We start from the raw sequence: 15,027 nt of genomic DNA, 5'->3' as shown, positions 1-15,027 counted from the left end.
GTCAATAAAAAACATTTTTTTTAAAAAAAAAAAGAATGTTTGGAGAGAAGTTGAGGCCTATCCTCTTGGCCAAGAGTCATTTACTTATTTATTTGGGGGGTGGAGGGGTTAATCAACACCCGAGGATATTTTTTCCATTGATTTTTAGAGAGTGGAAGGGAGGAGGAGAGAAACATCCATGTGTGAGAGAGATCGACTGGCTGCCTCCTGCACTCGCCCCAACCAGGGCCTGGGAATGAGCCTGCAACCGAGGTACATGCCCTTGACCAGAATCAAACCCTGGATCCTTCAGTCCGCAGACAGAGGCTCTACCCACTGAGCCAAACCAGCCAGGGTGACCGACAGTCATTTTTAATGGAAACAGGTGGCATACATACACGGTCAAGAGGAAATATGGAACCCACGGGGGAACCATAACCTTCCTGGTTAAAGCAACAGCTGAAAGCTCCAGATTCAATCCCGGCTAACTCACGATCAGAAACCACATATTACTGCCAAGTTAGGAGAACATAAAAACGGACGTGGAGGGCGTGGGGTGACCAAAGCAACAGTTGCTGCAAGCTATGGTAACTGTGTGATTTTCCACGCGGGCTCATGGAAAGGCAGAAGAAACAGCCATTTGTTGGGAGCACCCAAAGCCTTGAGCCGAGAGGGGCCTGATGCTATAGAGCAGAGAGCGCCCTGGGCGACCCGAAGCGGAGAAACACACCTTCCTCCTCCCGGAGAATTTCAGAGGAGACTGAAGCGCGCAGAGAACTCTGGGAGACGCCACCCTCGGAACGAGCCCACCCAACACCACTTGTGGGAAAGGTGGGAGAATGCGATAGGAAGCCTGCCCATCCCAGGGCATCAGAGAGCGGAAAGGGCCTTTAGAAGGTGAAGTTCCTGTAAAGGGGTGGCTGGGCAGCTGCACCCTCCTTCCCACCCTGCGGACACGGCAGCACCCCCCGCGCCCGGAGACCGTTCCACGGCCCTTCCTCGAGGGCCAGCCAAGTACAGCGCTCACTCTGCGGGCGAGAGAGAGATTCCATTTTGCTCCGACCCGCTAGGAGGACGAGCGCGGACGGACGGAGGGCTCCTTAGAGCCGGTGCCATCGTCTCGGAGAATTCAAACGACATCCAGCCCCGAGGACCGCAGCCGGGACGCCGCCGGCTTCCCACCCACAGCCGGGCGCCTGGCAGCCGGCGCGTCGCGGGGCTCCCCGCGCTCGGGGGGCGAGACTCAGCCCCGCTTCTAGGCCACGACCCGGCGCACACCCGATGGGGGAGGGGGCCGGGCCGAGGCCCGAGCGGATCCGGGAAGAGGAGCCCGGGCCCTCGAGGCTGCGGCGGAGAAGCGCTGCCCTCCAGGGGCGGGGGTCCCGGCCCTCCAGGCTGAGCACCTGGAACACGTGGGCCGACAGGAGCAGCGAGAGGGTGTCCCGGGCAGGCAGCCTGCGTCTGGCACGGCGGCCGGAAAAAAAAAAAAAAAAAGAGGCCGGCGCTCCCCCTCGGCAGGGACCGGAGCCTCTGGGTGCGGAGGGTGAGGCAAAGGGCGCGGGGAGAGGGAGCGAGGCCACGAGGGCGGGTCTCCCTGGGCGGCGGGGCACGCGCCGGGCCAGCGCGGCGGCGCCCGGGGAGCAAAGGACCCCGACACGCGGGAGGAGATCGCGGATCTGGCCCCGGGGCGCGGGGAACGAGGAGCGGCCGCGCCCGGAGGGCCTGGTGCCCCGCGGCCGCCAGGACCGGACCCGCCCCGCGGCGCCTCCCTCCTGCCTCCCTTCCCTCCCTCCCACCCGCGGCCCGTTATCCCGCGGCCGCCCCACTCACCAGCGGCTGCACCTGAGCCCGCCGCTGCCTCCGCTGCTGCCTGCGCCTCCTCAGCCGCCGCCGCCGCCGCCTCGCTGCTGAGGCCGAGTCCCCGGGGAGCCTCCGCGTCCCGCCGCCGCCGCCGCCGCTGCCTCCGGAGCAGAACACCCCAAAATGGCGGCACTTCCGGCACCTACCACCGGCGGGGAGGGCCGCGGGGGAGGGCGGCGAGGGGAACGTACCACCGCGGAGCCGCCCACAGCGCAGATCCGAGCGGAGCGCGGCGCGGCGCGGCGCAGGGGCGGGCCGAGCGCCCGGCGCTGCAGCGCCCCCTCGGGCTGGGGAGTGGAGGAGCAGCTGCGCCGAAGCCCCGCGCCGCGGGGAGCCCTCCGGTTGGGGAGCTGCGGGGGCGCATCCCTTTGTCTCCGAGCTCTCCTGGAGGGAAAGGTGGGAAGACCCCGGCCTGGGAGTCTGAGGATGTCAGCTTTGCGCGCGGCACCCACAGGAGCTCCGGAGAACCTGCTGGGCAAGGACCCCTGCTTGGCACTGACTATGAGCGTAATAAATACGGGGTGAATGAATGAATGAGTTGAATGGAAGGGTGTGCTCGGCCAGCCTTGGGCACGTGACACACCCTCATTTCTGCCCTCGCGGACGAGCAACAGGGTCCCTGCCTTCTTCCTAATTTACCGAGATGTGGAATGTGCATATATTGCAAGCTTTCAGAATTAGGGGAATGCTTTCTAGCGGGATGATACGCTGTCTGAACCCACAACTTGGCCCAAATCCCTGCAGCGCCAGGAAGCTCATAAGGGTTCTATTAAGAAACCACAGATGGCCCAGCCCTAAACTTCTTTCCCTAGAAAAACATTTCTAAACAACCCAGGTTAGGACATGAAAGCTCTCCTTCAGAGTGACTCAGAAATACCAGGATCTAGGTGGAATGCAAACAGTACAATAGTTTTGTGGGGTGTTTTTTTTTTAAGGCTAACGTCATTTATTCCGCAGTTTCTACACCTTGTGGGACAGTGAAATACAGAAAGACAAGTAAAACTTAGCTCTGAGACCTTTGGGCACCAGCAGCATGCAAATAACTCATGGGTTTGCAAATGATTTTTCTGTAACATCATCTGGCTCACCAGAGCAAATAATTCTTATACCCACAAATACTGATTATACCCTACCTTACCACAAAAAAACAAGTGGATTCCCAAGCAGAAGCCTCAAGGGTTTCCCCATGTGTTGGAAGCACCACTTTTCCCCTTAGGAGGGAAAAAAAAAAAAACTAACACAGTTTTTCTGGTATCATACAGATCAGAACAATTAGCCTCATTTATTATATACTAGAGGCCCGGTGCACGAAATTTGTGCACTGGAGGAGGGAGGTCCTCAGCCCGGCTGCACCCTCTTGCAGTCTGGAACCCCTCACTCCTTCGCTGTTCGGTCAATTTGCATATTAGGGTTTTATTAGTTTGCCATTTTATATACATTTATTATGTCAATATATGATCATAGTAATAGTTTTATGTGTAATTTGCTGAAAACATCCAAAAATTAAAACCATTATAGCTTGTAGAATGTTGTCACATACATTCCCACAATTAATGTCACCATTAAATGTCTGAATTTTTTTAAGAGTACATTTATTAAAGCTGGGGATAGGGAAACAAGAAAGGGCTCAGGATAGCAGAAGTATCAAGAGAGAGCCTAGGCAGGGCTGCTGTCAGCTCACTGAAAGGTCAGGAAAAGGGGGCCTTAGAGACAAGTTCAGGGGGTTAGCCTGAGACAGGCTGCTGCTGTCCACTGTTCCCCACATTGCAAGTCCTGTGGGGACCCTTAGAGTTTAGGACAGAAAAGTCCTAAGATACACGCCTGAAAAGGAGGGTGCTAAATGTCTGAATTTTAAATGGATTCTTGGACTTTTTTGAAGTTGGTGCTGTGGACATCACACTGCATCACTTCTGGAGGCCAATGAGGTCAGGTTGTCCTGCTTCTATCCGTATGGAGGTTAATTAATTAGTTCAGGTGGCCTTAGCCTGATCCCTCCATGGGAGTTTCCTATCAGCTTTTCATCTCATGCTTTTATCCACTGATGACCATTGACTGAATCCATTTTTTCACCAGGGATTGCAAAATGCTGAGTTTCTAATTCTATCATTCTTTCCACAATTATTAGCTGGAATGCAAAATACTGAGTTTCTAATTTTATTATTTCTTCCCCATTTATTAACAGGTAGTTTGCTATAGAGAAGAACCTTCCCTCACCAACCAGAGATATTTGGTTATTCCAAAATACAGTGCACACAGGAAAGGCAAGAGGAGAGAGGGCAGCAACCCTCCCTGGTGTTCACTGAGGTACCTCAAGTGTTGGAATATTGTCTGGAATATTCAGGCCACTCAATAAAAAATTGTAAGTTTAATTGAAAGCCGCATATTGGAATAATGTGCAACTCTTTGAAAATGATAAATTAAATAGGTATCTATACCAGCGGTTCTCAACCTGTGGGTCACGACCCCTTTGGGGGTCAAATGACCTTTTCACAGGGGTCACCTAAGACCATCGGAAAACACATATGTAATTACATATTGTTTTTGTGATTAATCACTATGCTTTAATTATGTTCAATTTGTAGCAATGAAAATACATCCTGCATAGCAGATATTTACATTATGATTCATAACAGTAGCAAAATTACAGTTATGAAGTAGCAACGAAAATAATTTTATGGTTGGGGGTCACCACAACATGAGGAACTGTATTAAAGGGTCGCAGCTTTAGGAAGGTTGAGAACCACTGATCTATACTGACATGGCATAATACTTATATTGTTGAGTGAAAAAAAGGTAACAGAACAGTAAATAATAGGATGAGTCAACTTTTATAAAAAATTTATATTCTAAATGTATCAAAAATAGGATGGACTAATGGGTAAATGTGATAAAAGAAACAAATGTTAATTGTAGCATTTAGGTAGGAGTTATATGGGTTTTTCCTGTTCAATTTATTCAGTTTTCCTGTGTTTAATTTATTTTATTATGAAAACGTTCATAACAAAATGATGGTAAAATACATATGCATACAAATCTGTATTTTGAAAACAGGGTTTTGGGGTAAGAATGGAACTTTTTAGGTTATGTACTTTATTTAAAGCAAAAATTGTAAATGATTCTTTGACACAGTAACTCCACATTTAGGAACCTATCCTACTATAGTAATTCTAAATGTAGGACATACAGAAATAATATAGAGAAAAAATTATATAATATATGGAAAAGGGGGGGGGGAGAAGTAGGCGAGGGTAAGGAGGGAATAAATGATGATGGAAGGAAACTTGACTTGGGGTGGTAAACACACAATACAATATACAGATGATGTATTAAAGAATTGTACACCTAAAACCTATATACCTTTTTAACCAGTCACCACAATAAATTCAATAAAAAAATTTCATGCTGGAAATGTCTGGAAACAAAAATTTTTAAATAGCCTAGATATCGAATAGTAGAATAATTACTTTATTGTATAACAATTGGGTTCATTTTAAATGATAAAGACAATGTAATAACATGGAAAGTGCTTATAGTACATCATTTAGTGAAAAAAATCATGACAAATTTTTTATCAACATGATTTACAATGATTTTTTAAAAAAATATTTTTATTGATTTCAGAGAGGAAAGGAGAGGGAGAGAGAGATAGAAACATCAATGATGACAAAAAAAATCATTGCATTGAACCCACAACCCAGCATGTGCCCTTGACTGGAAATGAAACCGGGACCCTTCAGTCCACAGACTGACGCTCTATCCCCTGAGCCAAACCAGCTAGGGTTACAATGATTTTTTTTTAATAGTACACATAGACTCAATAATTGCAGTTAGATGTATATCCAAGAGAAATAAAAACATATGTTCACACACACACACACAAACTTGTATATGAATGTTAACAGCAATATTATTCAAAAAGTGGAAATAACCCAAATTATTATCAACTGATAAATGGAGAAAAAAAAAATATGGTATATCTACACAATGAAATATAAAAAGAAATACATTATGATACATGCTACAATATGGAGGAAACTTGAAGCATTATGCTAAGTAAAAGAAGCCATATTATGTAATTCCATTTATTTGAAATGTTCAGAACAGGCAAATCTATAGAAATAAAAAATTAGTGGTTACCTGGGGCTGTTGGGTTGGGGGGAAGTGGAGAGTGAGTACTAATGGGTATGGGGTTTCTTTGAGGGATGATAAAAATGTTCTAAAATTGTTTGTGGTGATGATTGCACAACTCTGTGAATACACTAAAACCATTGACCTGTACACCTGTGCAACAAAGGGTTGCCAGTTCAGTTCCCAGTCTGGGCACATACCTGGGTTTGCAGGTACTCCCCATTGGGGCATATATAGAAAGCAACCTCCCTCTCTCTCCCTTTCTCTCTTTAAGCATGTCCTTGGGTAAGGATTAAGAAAACAAAAAGGCCCTGCCAGTGTTGCTCAGTGGTTGAGCGTCGGCCCATGAACCTGAAGGTCATGGTTCGATTCCCAGTCAGGGCACATGCCTGGGTTGTGGGCTTGATCCCCAGCAAGGGACATGCAGGAGGAAGCCGATTGATGTTTCTCTCTCATAGATGTTTCTATTTCTCTATTCCTCTCCCTTCCTCTCTGTAAAATCAATTGAAAAATATATATTTTAAAGATTTTTTTTGTGAGTTTATTTGAGCCAAACTGTCAACAATTGCTGGGAAGCAGTACCTCAAGGAATTGAGATAATGCTCCAGAGAATGGCGGGTTTTCCTCTATTTTTATACATTGCAATTAAAGGAGGGACGTAGGTGGGTGACATGAAATCCATTGGGGATAGACTAGAGAGGTGGGGAAAGCAAAGCGGGGAAACCTCTGGGATGGGATAAAAAGTGAAATGATAGACAGTACTTAGGTGGGTGCAGGAACAATTAACATGATAACAATGAAGGAATTTGTGATATCTGTCCTGGTGCCCAGCCCATTTGGTTGTGCCTCAGGGGGTCCTGAAAAGGGAAGTTACAAGTTACTCAGACATTTCAAGGAAATGTTATTATAGATGCAAAAAGACAGATAGGCTCAGTTAAAGTAAAGGCTGACCTTGTCAGCGAAGATACGGCCTAGGAAGTTAGCTACCCACCATAAGTGCTTTAGTTAAAGTTCAATTTCAGACCATCCTTGTGGTTACTGTAGGTCTCTGAGTTTGCAAGACTGCCATGCAGGCCTTCCCTGAGCTTGTCAGGTCAGCATGTGGCCCCTTTCGTCTACACATCCCCCTTTTGGTTGCAAATCAATCTAAAGGATACATTGATGACCAACCTTTTGGTTGGATAATGGAGTTCCATGATGCTAAGAAGGCTCATTCTTAGGATGTCTCACTGTCAGCATTTGTCTTGCTGAGCATGGTAGAGGACTGGGGATGGGGCAAGACCATAACCTTAGGTGGCATTAAGGTCAGATTAATATTACTTTTTAAAAGGGCAGGTAAATGGGAGGCAGTCAGATCCTATATGTCTTTGCTAAAAAGTATTCTGGGCTGAAACCGGTTTGGCTCAGTGGATAGAGCGGCGGCCTGTGGGCTTTTGAAAGGTCCCAGGTTCGATTCCGGTCAAGAGCATGTTCCTGGGTTGCGGGCACATCCCCAGTGGGAGATGTGCAGGAGGCAGTTGATCGATGTTTCTCACTCATTGATGTTTCTAACTCTCTCTATCTCTCTCCCTTCCTCTCTGTAAAAAATCAATAAAATATATTTAAAAAAATAAAAATAAAAAAAAAATAAAAAGTATTCTGGATCATTTCTAATTTTTGAGCCAGCATGATCCCAGTCTTTTTTGCTGTTTGTCAAGTTTTGTTTTTCTGCATCTAGTATAACATTTACATACCAGGAACAAAATAACAGGTAATAAATCAGTAACACTAATTAGGAACAGAAAATGTCTACTATTAGACAAGGAAGGATCTGAAGGGACACTTTTGGGCAGTTAATTTCATCCATTCCTATATTTAGACAAAATTCATCTAAAATACTCATCTAAATTAGATCTATATATAATTCTACCAGGGGAATTATTAGGGAGGTGTTCTTGGAGAGGTTTGTCCAAGGTAGGAAAAATATTTTTTAAAAAAATAAAAAATGGGTGAATTGTATGGCATGTGAATTATATCTCAATAAAGTTATTGTAAAATTTTAAAATGGTACAAATAAAAAAGAAAATTGAAGAAAAAAATTAATGTACTGTGTTTGTGGTGGTAGGATTACAGATGATTAAAGTAAATTATACTTTCCTGTATTTTCCAGTTGTTATGGTATTATTTTTACAAGAAGAAAATAAGCCTGTTTTATTTGTTTATTATTTTGATGGCATAGCAAAGGTGGAGATTTAATGAAGAGCAGGCAGAGACTCCCACGTGGGCGGGGAAGAGTCCCCAGAAACCTGGTTTGAAGGCACCAGATGCACATCCCAGACAACTACTTACCACCCTTACATCTTTGTAGGTTGTGGGTATGATGCTTAAGCGAATCATATTTTTCCTAATGGCCTATTAATGCATTTTCACAATACATTAGCGATCTGACATTTTTTCCAGAATGTGCATGTGGGTCAGGAGGAGGGAGCCATGACTTCAGGCAGATGGGTGGGGGTGGGGGGTGGGAAAGGCCTCATCAGCCCGGGGTCCTGGGAGCCGTCACGCCCTCCCCCGGGGCAGAGGCCCCGCCCTCCCGCCGTCCGGGTGTCACAGGCCGCAGGCCATTGGCCAGGCCCCGCCTCCCGGCCGGGGTCACCGTTCCGCACGCCGGGGTCAGGCCCGCGCACCCGGCCACCGCCCCCTCCCGCGGGAGGAGGGTCGCCGGCCGCCCGCATGGGCCGCAGTTTGACTCGCCGCACGGTCCCGGGCCTCTGGCCCCGGGCGCGCCCTCCCTCGGCCGGGACCCTGCTGTCCCGCCCCGGGAGCCACGGGCCCTCCCCCGAGGCCGGCGGCCCCTCCTCCAGCTCCAGGCCGCGGGGCTGGGGATCCCCCGTGTCCATCTCGGAGACCTCGGGGGCCCGGCCGGAGGGCTCCGCGCCCGAGGGGCCCGCGCCCGCCGCGTCGCCTTCGCGGGAGGCCCCGGCCGACTCGCCGCCCCCGTCCTCGTCCCCCTCCTGGCCCTCCTCGCGGCCGCCGCCCGCGAGCCCGGAGGCGGATGGGCCGCTGCTGCGCCAGGGCGCGTGGGGCGGGATGGCGGCCGGCTCGTTGCTGGAGGCCGGCCTGGCCCGGGTGCTCTTCTACCCGACGCTGCTGTACACGGTGGTGCGCGGGACCGTGCCGGGCCGGGCGCGCCGCGACTGGTACAACCGCATCGACCGCACGGTGCTGCTGGGCGCGCTGCCGCTGCGGAGCCTGACGCACCGGGTGAGCGGCTGGGGCCGGGCCCCGTCGGTGCCGCCGGGGGGGCCGGGCGCCTGTTTGAGCCCCCTCTTTACCTCGGCAGCTGGTGGAGGACGAGAACGTGCGCGGGGTGATCACCATGAGCGAGGAGTACGAGACCCGATTCCTGTGCAACTCCGCCAAGGTGAGGGCCGGGCCGGGCGGGCGGGCCGGGGAGGGGCACCCGGGGCGCTGCAGGGGGCCGGGGCCAGGCCGGGCCGGGGCGGGAGGCAGGTGTCCCGGCCTGTTGGCCGCTTCAGAGGAGGGCCCGGTACTCTAAGCTTAAATGGCTGCGATCGGAGGTAGAAACTCTCTGTGAAACAAAAACTGTTGGTGAAAGGCGTTTGAAAGTAGAGTTGACAGAGTCTTGTTACTACCCCTTTGTAGTATTTTTAATTTCGGTGATTAAGAATCAGTAAGCAGCCCTGACCGGTTTGGCTCAGCGGATAGAGCAGCGGCCTGCGGACTGAAGGGTCCCGGGTTCGATTCCGGTCACGGGCATGTGCCTTGGTTGCGGGCACATCCCCAGTGGGGAGTGTGCAGGAGGCAGCTGATCGATGTTTCTAACTCTCTATCCCTCTCCCTTCCTCTCTGTAAAAAATCAATAAAATATATATTTTTTTAAAAATCAGTAACCAAATTTGAAAGGCAACTTTTCTTTGGCTTGCTGATCTCATTCATGCCACACTTACTGAGCACTACGTATGGGGGAGGCGCTGCCCTAGGCATCCAAGACTAAGGCCCCATAAACTTGGAGAAGAAAAGCCACCCCCACTCCCAGAGTAAATTTATCATGAAACCCATTGAAAAACTGCATCGGGTTAATTTGGCCCTGACTTGAGGGTATTTTTATTGAGATGTTACAGAGGTGGTGGAGTTACAAAGTGCTGTCATAAGGAAGTTCCGGCCTAAAACATAATCTTCATTAAGTGTGAATGCCTGTCTGTGGGACTCTGCACAGAGGTGATCAGGCATTGCCCTCTGTTGTGTTTGACCTCTATTAGCACATACAGCTATCTTCCTTGTTTACTAGCATGGCCTGATGAAGATGCTGTAATTTCAACCCGTAGGTTTTTTGAAACCTGAAAGACTCACATTTAAAATATATTGATTAGTGATGGCATGCATTTTTAAGGAATGGGTAACAGTTCCTTCCATTTGCCATAAAGCTGCAGAAGCTATTAGCCAGAATGGTAAAAGTTCCTGAGTGTGGTCAGCCCTGTGGAGCAAGAGGAACATAGAAAGGGCGTGGTTGCTGGCCGTGAGGTACTGACATTCGTACTAAGTAGCTATATTATCCCACTAGCCTAGAAAAAAGAAATCTCCACGGCAGTGGGCCTCACATTGTAATATGATCTACCAGGCTCCTTAAAATACCATATTCCTAGGTACAAGGCCCAGAGTCTAACTCAGGAACTTCAGCTTGGGTTCCAGGATCTGAATATTTACCAACCACTGTAGGAGTTTCTGGTGTAATCCTATATCATAAAACCCTAGTATGCAAATCAACCGAACGGCAGAAGGACTGGTCACTATGAGTCACACTGACCACCAGGGAGCAGACACTCAATGCAGGAGCTGCTCCCTGGTGGTCAGTGCGCTCCCACAGGGGGAGCACCGCTCAGCCAGAAGCCAGGCTCTCCTGCCTAGGCAGTCCGATATCCCCCAAGGGGTCCTGGGTTGCAGACTGTGAGAGGGCACAGGACTGGCTGAGGAGACCCCCTCCCCCTCCCCCACCCCCAGTGCACGAATGTCGTGCACTGGGCCTCTAGTTGTAGCATAAGCTACACATTGCAAAGCCATTTGCTAATTTCATGAGCTGTATTGACCTTCATTCAGAGTTCTAAAGTCTCTGGTTCTAAGAGATTAAAAGAGTATCTGAAGGCCTGAAGGCTTAAAGAAAAAAAAAAGTTGCTCAGTTTGCCAGAGGCCTTTTTTCTATTTCTGAGTCTTTTCTTCTTTGCTAAGGGTAAACATTGCAGTAGCAAAGGTATGTGCATTGTTTTAATTTTAAAGTAACTCTATTTTGTTTTTTAGTGTATATTTTTATTGATTTCAGAGAGGAAGGGAGAGGGAGAGAGATAGAAACATCAAAAATGAGAGAGAATCATTGATTGGGTGCCTCCTGCATGCCTTCCACTGAGGATCAAGCCCCCAGCCTGGGCACCTGCCCTGACTTGGAATCAAATCATGACCTCCTGGTTCATGGGTCGATGTTCAACCACTGAGCCACACTGGCTGGGAACTAACTCTACTTTCTACCACATACCCTCTAAAGAAAAAAGTGGTAATAGAAAGCTCTCAAAATACCGTAGCCCAACCCAGCAGCTATGTCATTGCATAGTGACCAAGATTATGCAGAGACAGTTTCACAACTTTTGTAGATGAATTTTATATAGTTAACTAGAGGCCTGTTGCACAAAGAGATTCGTGCTATAGGTCTTCCCTTTCCCTGGCTGCCATCACTGGTTTTTTTCCAGCACCCAGGACCCAGGCCTTTGCTCCGGCTGGAGCTGCCTTCAGTCTTCACTGCTCCGGCCGGAGCCGCCTTCAGTCTTCGCTCTGCCACTTCATGCCTATGTATGCAAATTAACCACCATATTTTTTGTTTAATTTGCATACTCTCCTGATTGGCTGGTGAGCATAGTGGAGGGATGATCAATTTACATGTTTGTCTGTTATTAGGTAAGATGTTTTGCAGTTAAAAATTCAAATACCCAAAGGGCACTTTAAGAACACTTTAAATCTTGGACATAATTCTAACTCAGCAGCATAGTTATTGTTTGGTAAAGACCAACCATGTAGGTCAGTCAGTGTAAAAATTCTTCTGGCCCTGGCTGGTGTGGTTCAGTTGGTTGAGCGCCATCCTATGCACCTAAAGGTCCCCAGTTTGATTCCTGGTCAGAACATATACCCAGACTTGAGGCTCCATCCCTGGTAGGGGTGTAGTCATGTGTTTGGGAGACTGTTGATGTTTCTCTCACATTGATGTTTCTCTCTTGCCCTTGCTAAAAATATCAATAAAAACATATTAAAAAAATTTTTTTTCTGGATAAAAGCAATACACAAAATATTTCTGTAAGAGTTTCTTGTTAGAAAACAGTAAACAGTGTATTGACAGTATAGTAAACCCTGAAGCTTCCTTGTTGCTTTGCTACCTCTTGGGAGCCCATCTTCATATGACTAACATCTGGCTTTTTTCATCCTTTTATGCTGGCGGACCTGGTCCCAGGAGTGGAGGAAAGTAGGAGTTGAGCAGCTTCGACTCAGCACAATAGACATGATTGGAATCCCAACCTTGACTAACCTCCAGAAAGGAGTTCAGTTTGCTCTCAAGTACCAGTCCCTGGGCCAGAGTGTCTACGTGCATTGTAAGGCTGGGCGCTCCCGAAGTGCCACTATGGTGGCCGCGTACCTGATTCAGGTAGGAGAGGTCTTTCTGGGTGGGTCCCATTTACAGCAGATTTCCAGAATTTCAGTGGCATCGTCCACAGGGGGGCCTTGCTGGAAGGAGCCGTGTCCCCCGTTTCAGACTGTTGGGAGGTGGAAAGTACCTGAGCTTTGTCAATAGGCTGACCTGTGGCTGTGCCAGCTGCCAGCTATGTGACCTTATGCAAAAGTGGCTTCTCTCTCCGATGCTGTTTCCTTAAACTAAATATGTTAGGGAGTTTGAATGAGAAAGTATGTCAAGCACTGACTTACAGCAGACACTCAATAAATGGAGTTGCAAAGGATATTAACACCAGCTGAGGGTGAGAATCACTTGTTAAAAATAGCATGTCTAGTACTGTAAATAGTGCTGATCACTTACGGCTCTATAGTACTCGGATTTCTTCAAGTGTTTCAGAGTAGTTTTGGACATTAGTTTCTAGAAACAGGATCCAATGGAATTCCTATCAATTTGTATGATCAGCAGGTGGGACACTTACTAGTAAAAATATTTAGAAGCAAATACTCATCATTCCATTGTATGCCCCCTGCTTAGCTCTTTTTTGTTAGCTGTCTGGCCCCTGCAGAGCATTTACTAAGTCATGGGGATAGTTTAAGGAAAAAGGAAATGTAAAGATAACCACCTGTCCTTGTTTGTGTTACTGTGGATTGGTGAGTACATGATTTAACAATACTAAAGCTTTGGTCATTAGGACTGTTTGCTGAAAACAGGGTCTCAGGAGGATATTTTGGGCCAAGTGAAAATTGCACTGGCAGGCTAGAATCTATATTTTCTTGGTTCTGTTGCGTTCTAAACCAGTAAGTTTAGGACACAAAGATAACCCTACCAGTAAAATTCAAAGTGCTGTTTTTCTAGTTATGGTGACAAGTTACTTAAAAACATCTGCTCTTGCCAAAACCGGTTTGGCTCAGTGGATAGAGCGTCGGCCTGGGGACTGAAAGGTCCCAGGTTCGATTCCGGTCAAGGGCATGTACCTGGGTTGCAGGCACATCCCCAGTGGGGGATGTGCAGGAGGCAGCTGATCGATGTTTCTCTCTCATCGATGTTTCTAACTCTATCTCTTTCCCTTCCTCTCTGTAAAAAATCAATAAAATATATTTTTTTAAAAAAAAAACAAAACACGCCGAAACCGGTTTGGCTCAGTGGATAGAGCGTCGGCCTGTGGACTGAAAGGTCCCAGGTTCGATTCTGGTCAAGGGCATGTACCTGGGTTGCGGGCACATCCCCAGTAGGAGATGTGCAGAAGGCGGCTGATCGATGTTTCTAACTCTATCTCTCTCCCTTCCTCTCTGTAAAAAATCAATAAAATATATTTTAAAACACACACACACACACACACACACACACACACAAAAAAAAAACATCTGCTCTTTCCAGGAAACGTGTACCCACTGGTCCAGCTCAGGGAGGACACCTAGTAGGCCTTGGCAGGCTTGGATTTAGGATCTGAGCTCCACACGTTCAACCTTCTTTTGCCAGAGTTTGGCAGAGCAAGAATTAAGTAGACTGACTTGTCCCCTGGCCTGTAATTTGAGGCTGGTTAACTGAGAGTGCTAAACTGCTCTCATAATACATGGAACATGGTTTTTAACCCCTCCCCCCCAAAATGGAGTTTTTACAAAAATGAAATTCTGGGAGCCCATTAGCACCTGTCATTAGGTCAAGACACCTTACACCGGCTTCTTTCATTTCCCAACCCCGTACTTCAGGTGTACAACTGGAGCCCAGAGGAGGCTGTACGCGCCATCACCAGGATCCGGTCACACATCTTTATCAGACCTGGCCAGTTTGAGATTCTCAAGGAGTTCCACAAGATGACTGCAGAGGCAGCAAAGAAGGAGCTGTATCACCCGCCACAGACATGAAGCATGTGGATTAGAAAGAACTCAAGACAACCCAGCTGGCAATAGAATGCAAACACTTAAAGGACCAATGGGGCTTAAGCCCAGGCAACATAACGGAAGTGTGCTAAGTAATGGGTCATTTTTCTCCCTTTGTCATGGTTTCGGTTTCCTGAAATAACACTGCTGTATGGCTAGAAGGATTTAGCCTGGCTTTTATTTGCAGGGGATGGGGATGTGGGATAGGGATGAGGATGTCTTATTTTTTGAATAAGGTCAAAGAAATCTATCGTGCACCTACTACTGCACCTGGTGATATTTAGCACCATAACTCAAAGACATTTAACACTAGGAAAAAGAAGAAATATCAGCTCTGGCTCTTTTCCACTGTCAGAATCTCAATTCACTGGCCCCTCACTTTTGGAGCAGCAGTCCTGTGTATAAAAAAGGAAATATGGTATCCAATCAGGATTGTGGCTGACTTAGAAATGTGTGTGCATGTAACTAGTT

At 47.7% G+C, this 15,027-nt stretch overlaps 2 protein-coding genes across 6 annotated transcripts in view; one reads left to right on the top strand and one right to left on the bottom strand.

The window, feature by feature from the left end:
* The window catches only part of CELF1 (CUGBP Elav-like family member 1), a 78,333-nt gene extending 76,400 nt beyond the window's left edge, over positions 1 to 1,933 (bottom strand). The window contains exon 1 of one of the 3 annotated variants that reach the window (XM_036325906.1): positions 1,810 to 1,933. The gene's annotated coding sequence lies outside the window, so the exon portion shown is untranslated. The remainder of the gene's footprint in view (positions 1 to 1,809) is intronic. The other 2 variants (XM_036325905.1, XM_036325899.1) reach the window with 2 other exon arrangements.
* Positions 1,934 to 8,580: 6,647 nt separating this feature from the next.
* On the top strand, positions 8,581 to 14,993 carry PTPMT1 (protein tyrosine phosphatase mitochondrial 1). 3 transcript variants are annotated; one of them, XM_036325914.1, is made up of 4 exons: positions 8,588 to 9,210; positions 9,290 to 9,370; positions 12,458 to 12,649; positions 14,386 to 14,720. In XM_036325914.1, the coding sequence occupies exons 1-4, from the start codon at positions 8,680 to 8,682 to the stop codon at positions 14,539 to 14,541; spliced, it is 960 nt and encodes a 319-aa protein (XP_036181807.1). In that variant the 5' UTR covers positions 8,588 to 8,679; the 3' UTR covers positions 14,542 to 14,720. The 3 variants fall into 3 exon arrangements, with proteins under 3 accessions (XP_036181808.1, XP_036181806.1, XP_036181807.1); XM_036325913.1 differs by having other exon boundaries at positions 8,587 to 9,370; positions 12,438 to 12,649; positions 14,386 to 14,993; XM_036325915.1 differs by lacking the exon at positions 12,458 to 12,649 and having other exon boundaries at positions 8,581 to 9,370.
* Positions 14,994 to 15,027: the final 34 nt, after the last annotated feature.

Source organism: Myotis myotis, unplaced genomic scaffold (assembly GCF_014108235.1).
Source record: "Myotis myotis isolate mMyoMyo1 unplaced genomic scaffold, mMyoMyo1.p scaffold_m19_p_10, whole genome shotgun sequence".
NCBI lineage: Eukaryota > Metazoa > Chordata > Mammalia > Chiroptera > Vespertilionidae > Myotis > Myotis myotis.
Note: the sequence above shows the minus strand (reverse complement) of the source record. Positions and strands in the feature narration are given on the sequence as shown.

Excerpts from the sequence above, each read along its gene's own strand:
- PTPMT1 (XM_036325913.1), top strand. The coding sequence starts at position 8,680 with ATGGGCCGCAGTTTGACTCGCCGCACGGTCCCGGGCCTCTGGCCCCGG. Across the intron at positions 9,371-12,437 it reads TCCTGTGCAACTCCGCCAAG|GCTGGCGGACCTGGTCCCAG; the intron begins GTGAGGGCCGGG and ends TCATCCTTTTAT. Across the intron at positions 12,650-14,385 it reads TGGCCGCGTACCTGATTCAG|GTGTACAACTGGAGCCCAGA; the intron begins GTAGGAGAGGTC and ends CCCGTACTTCAG.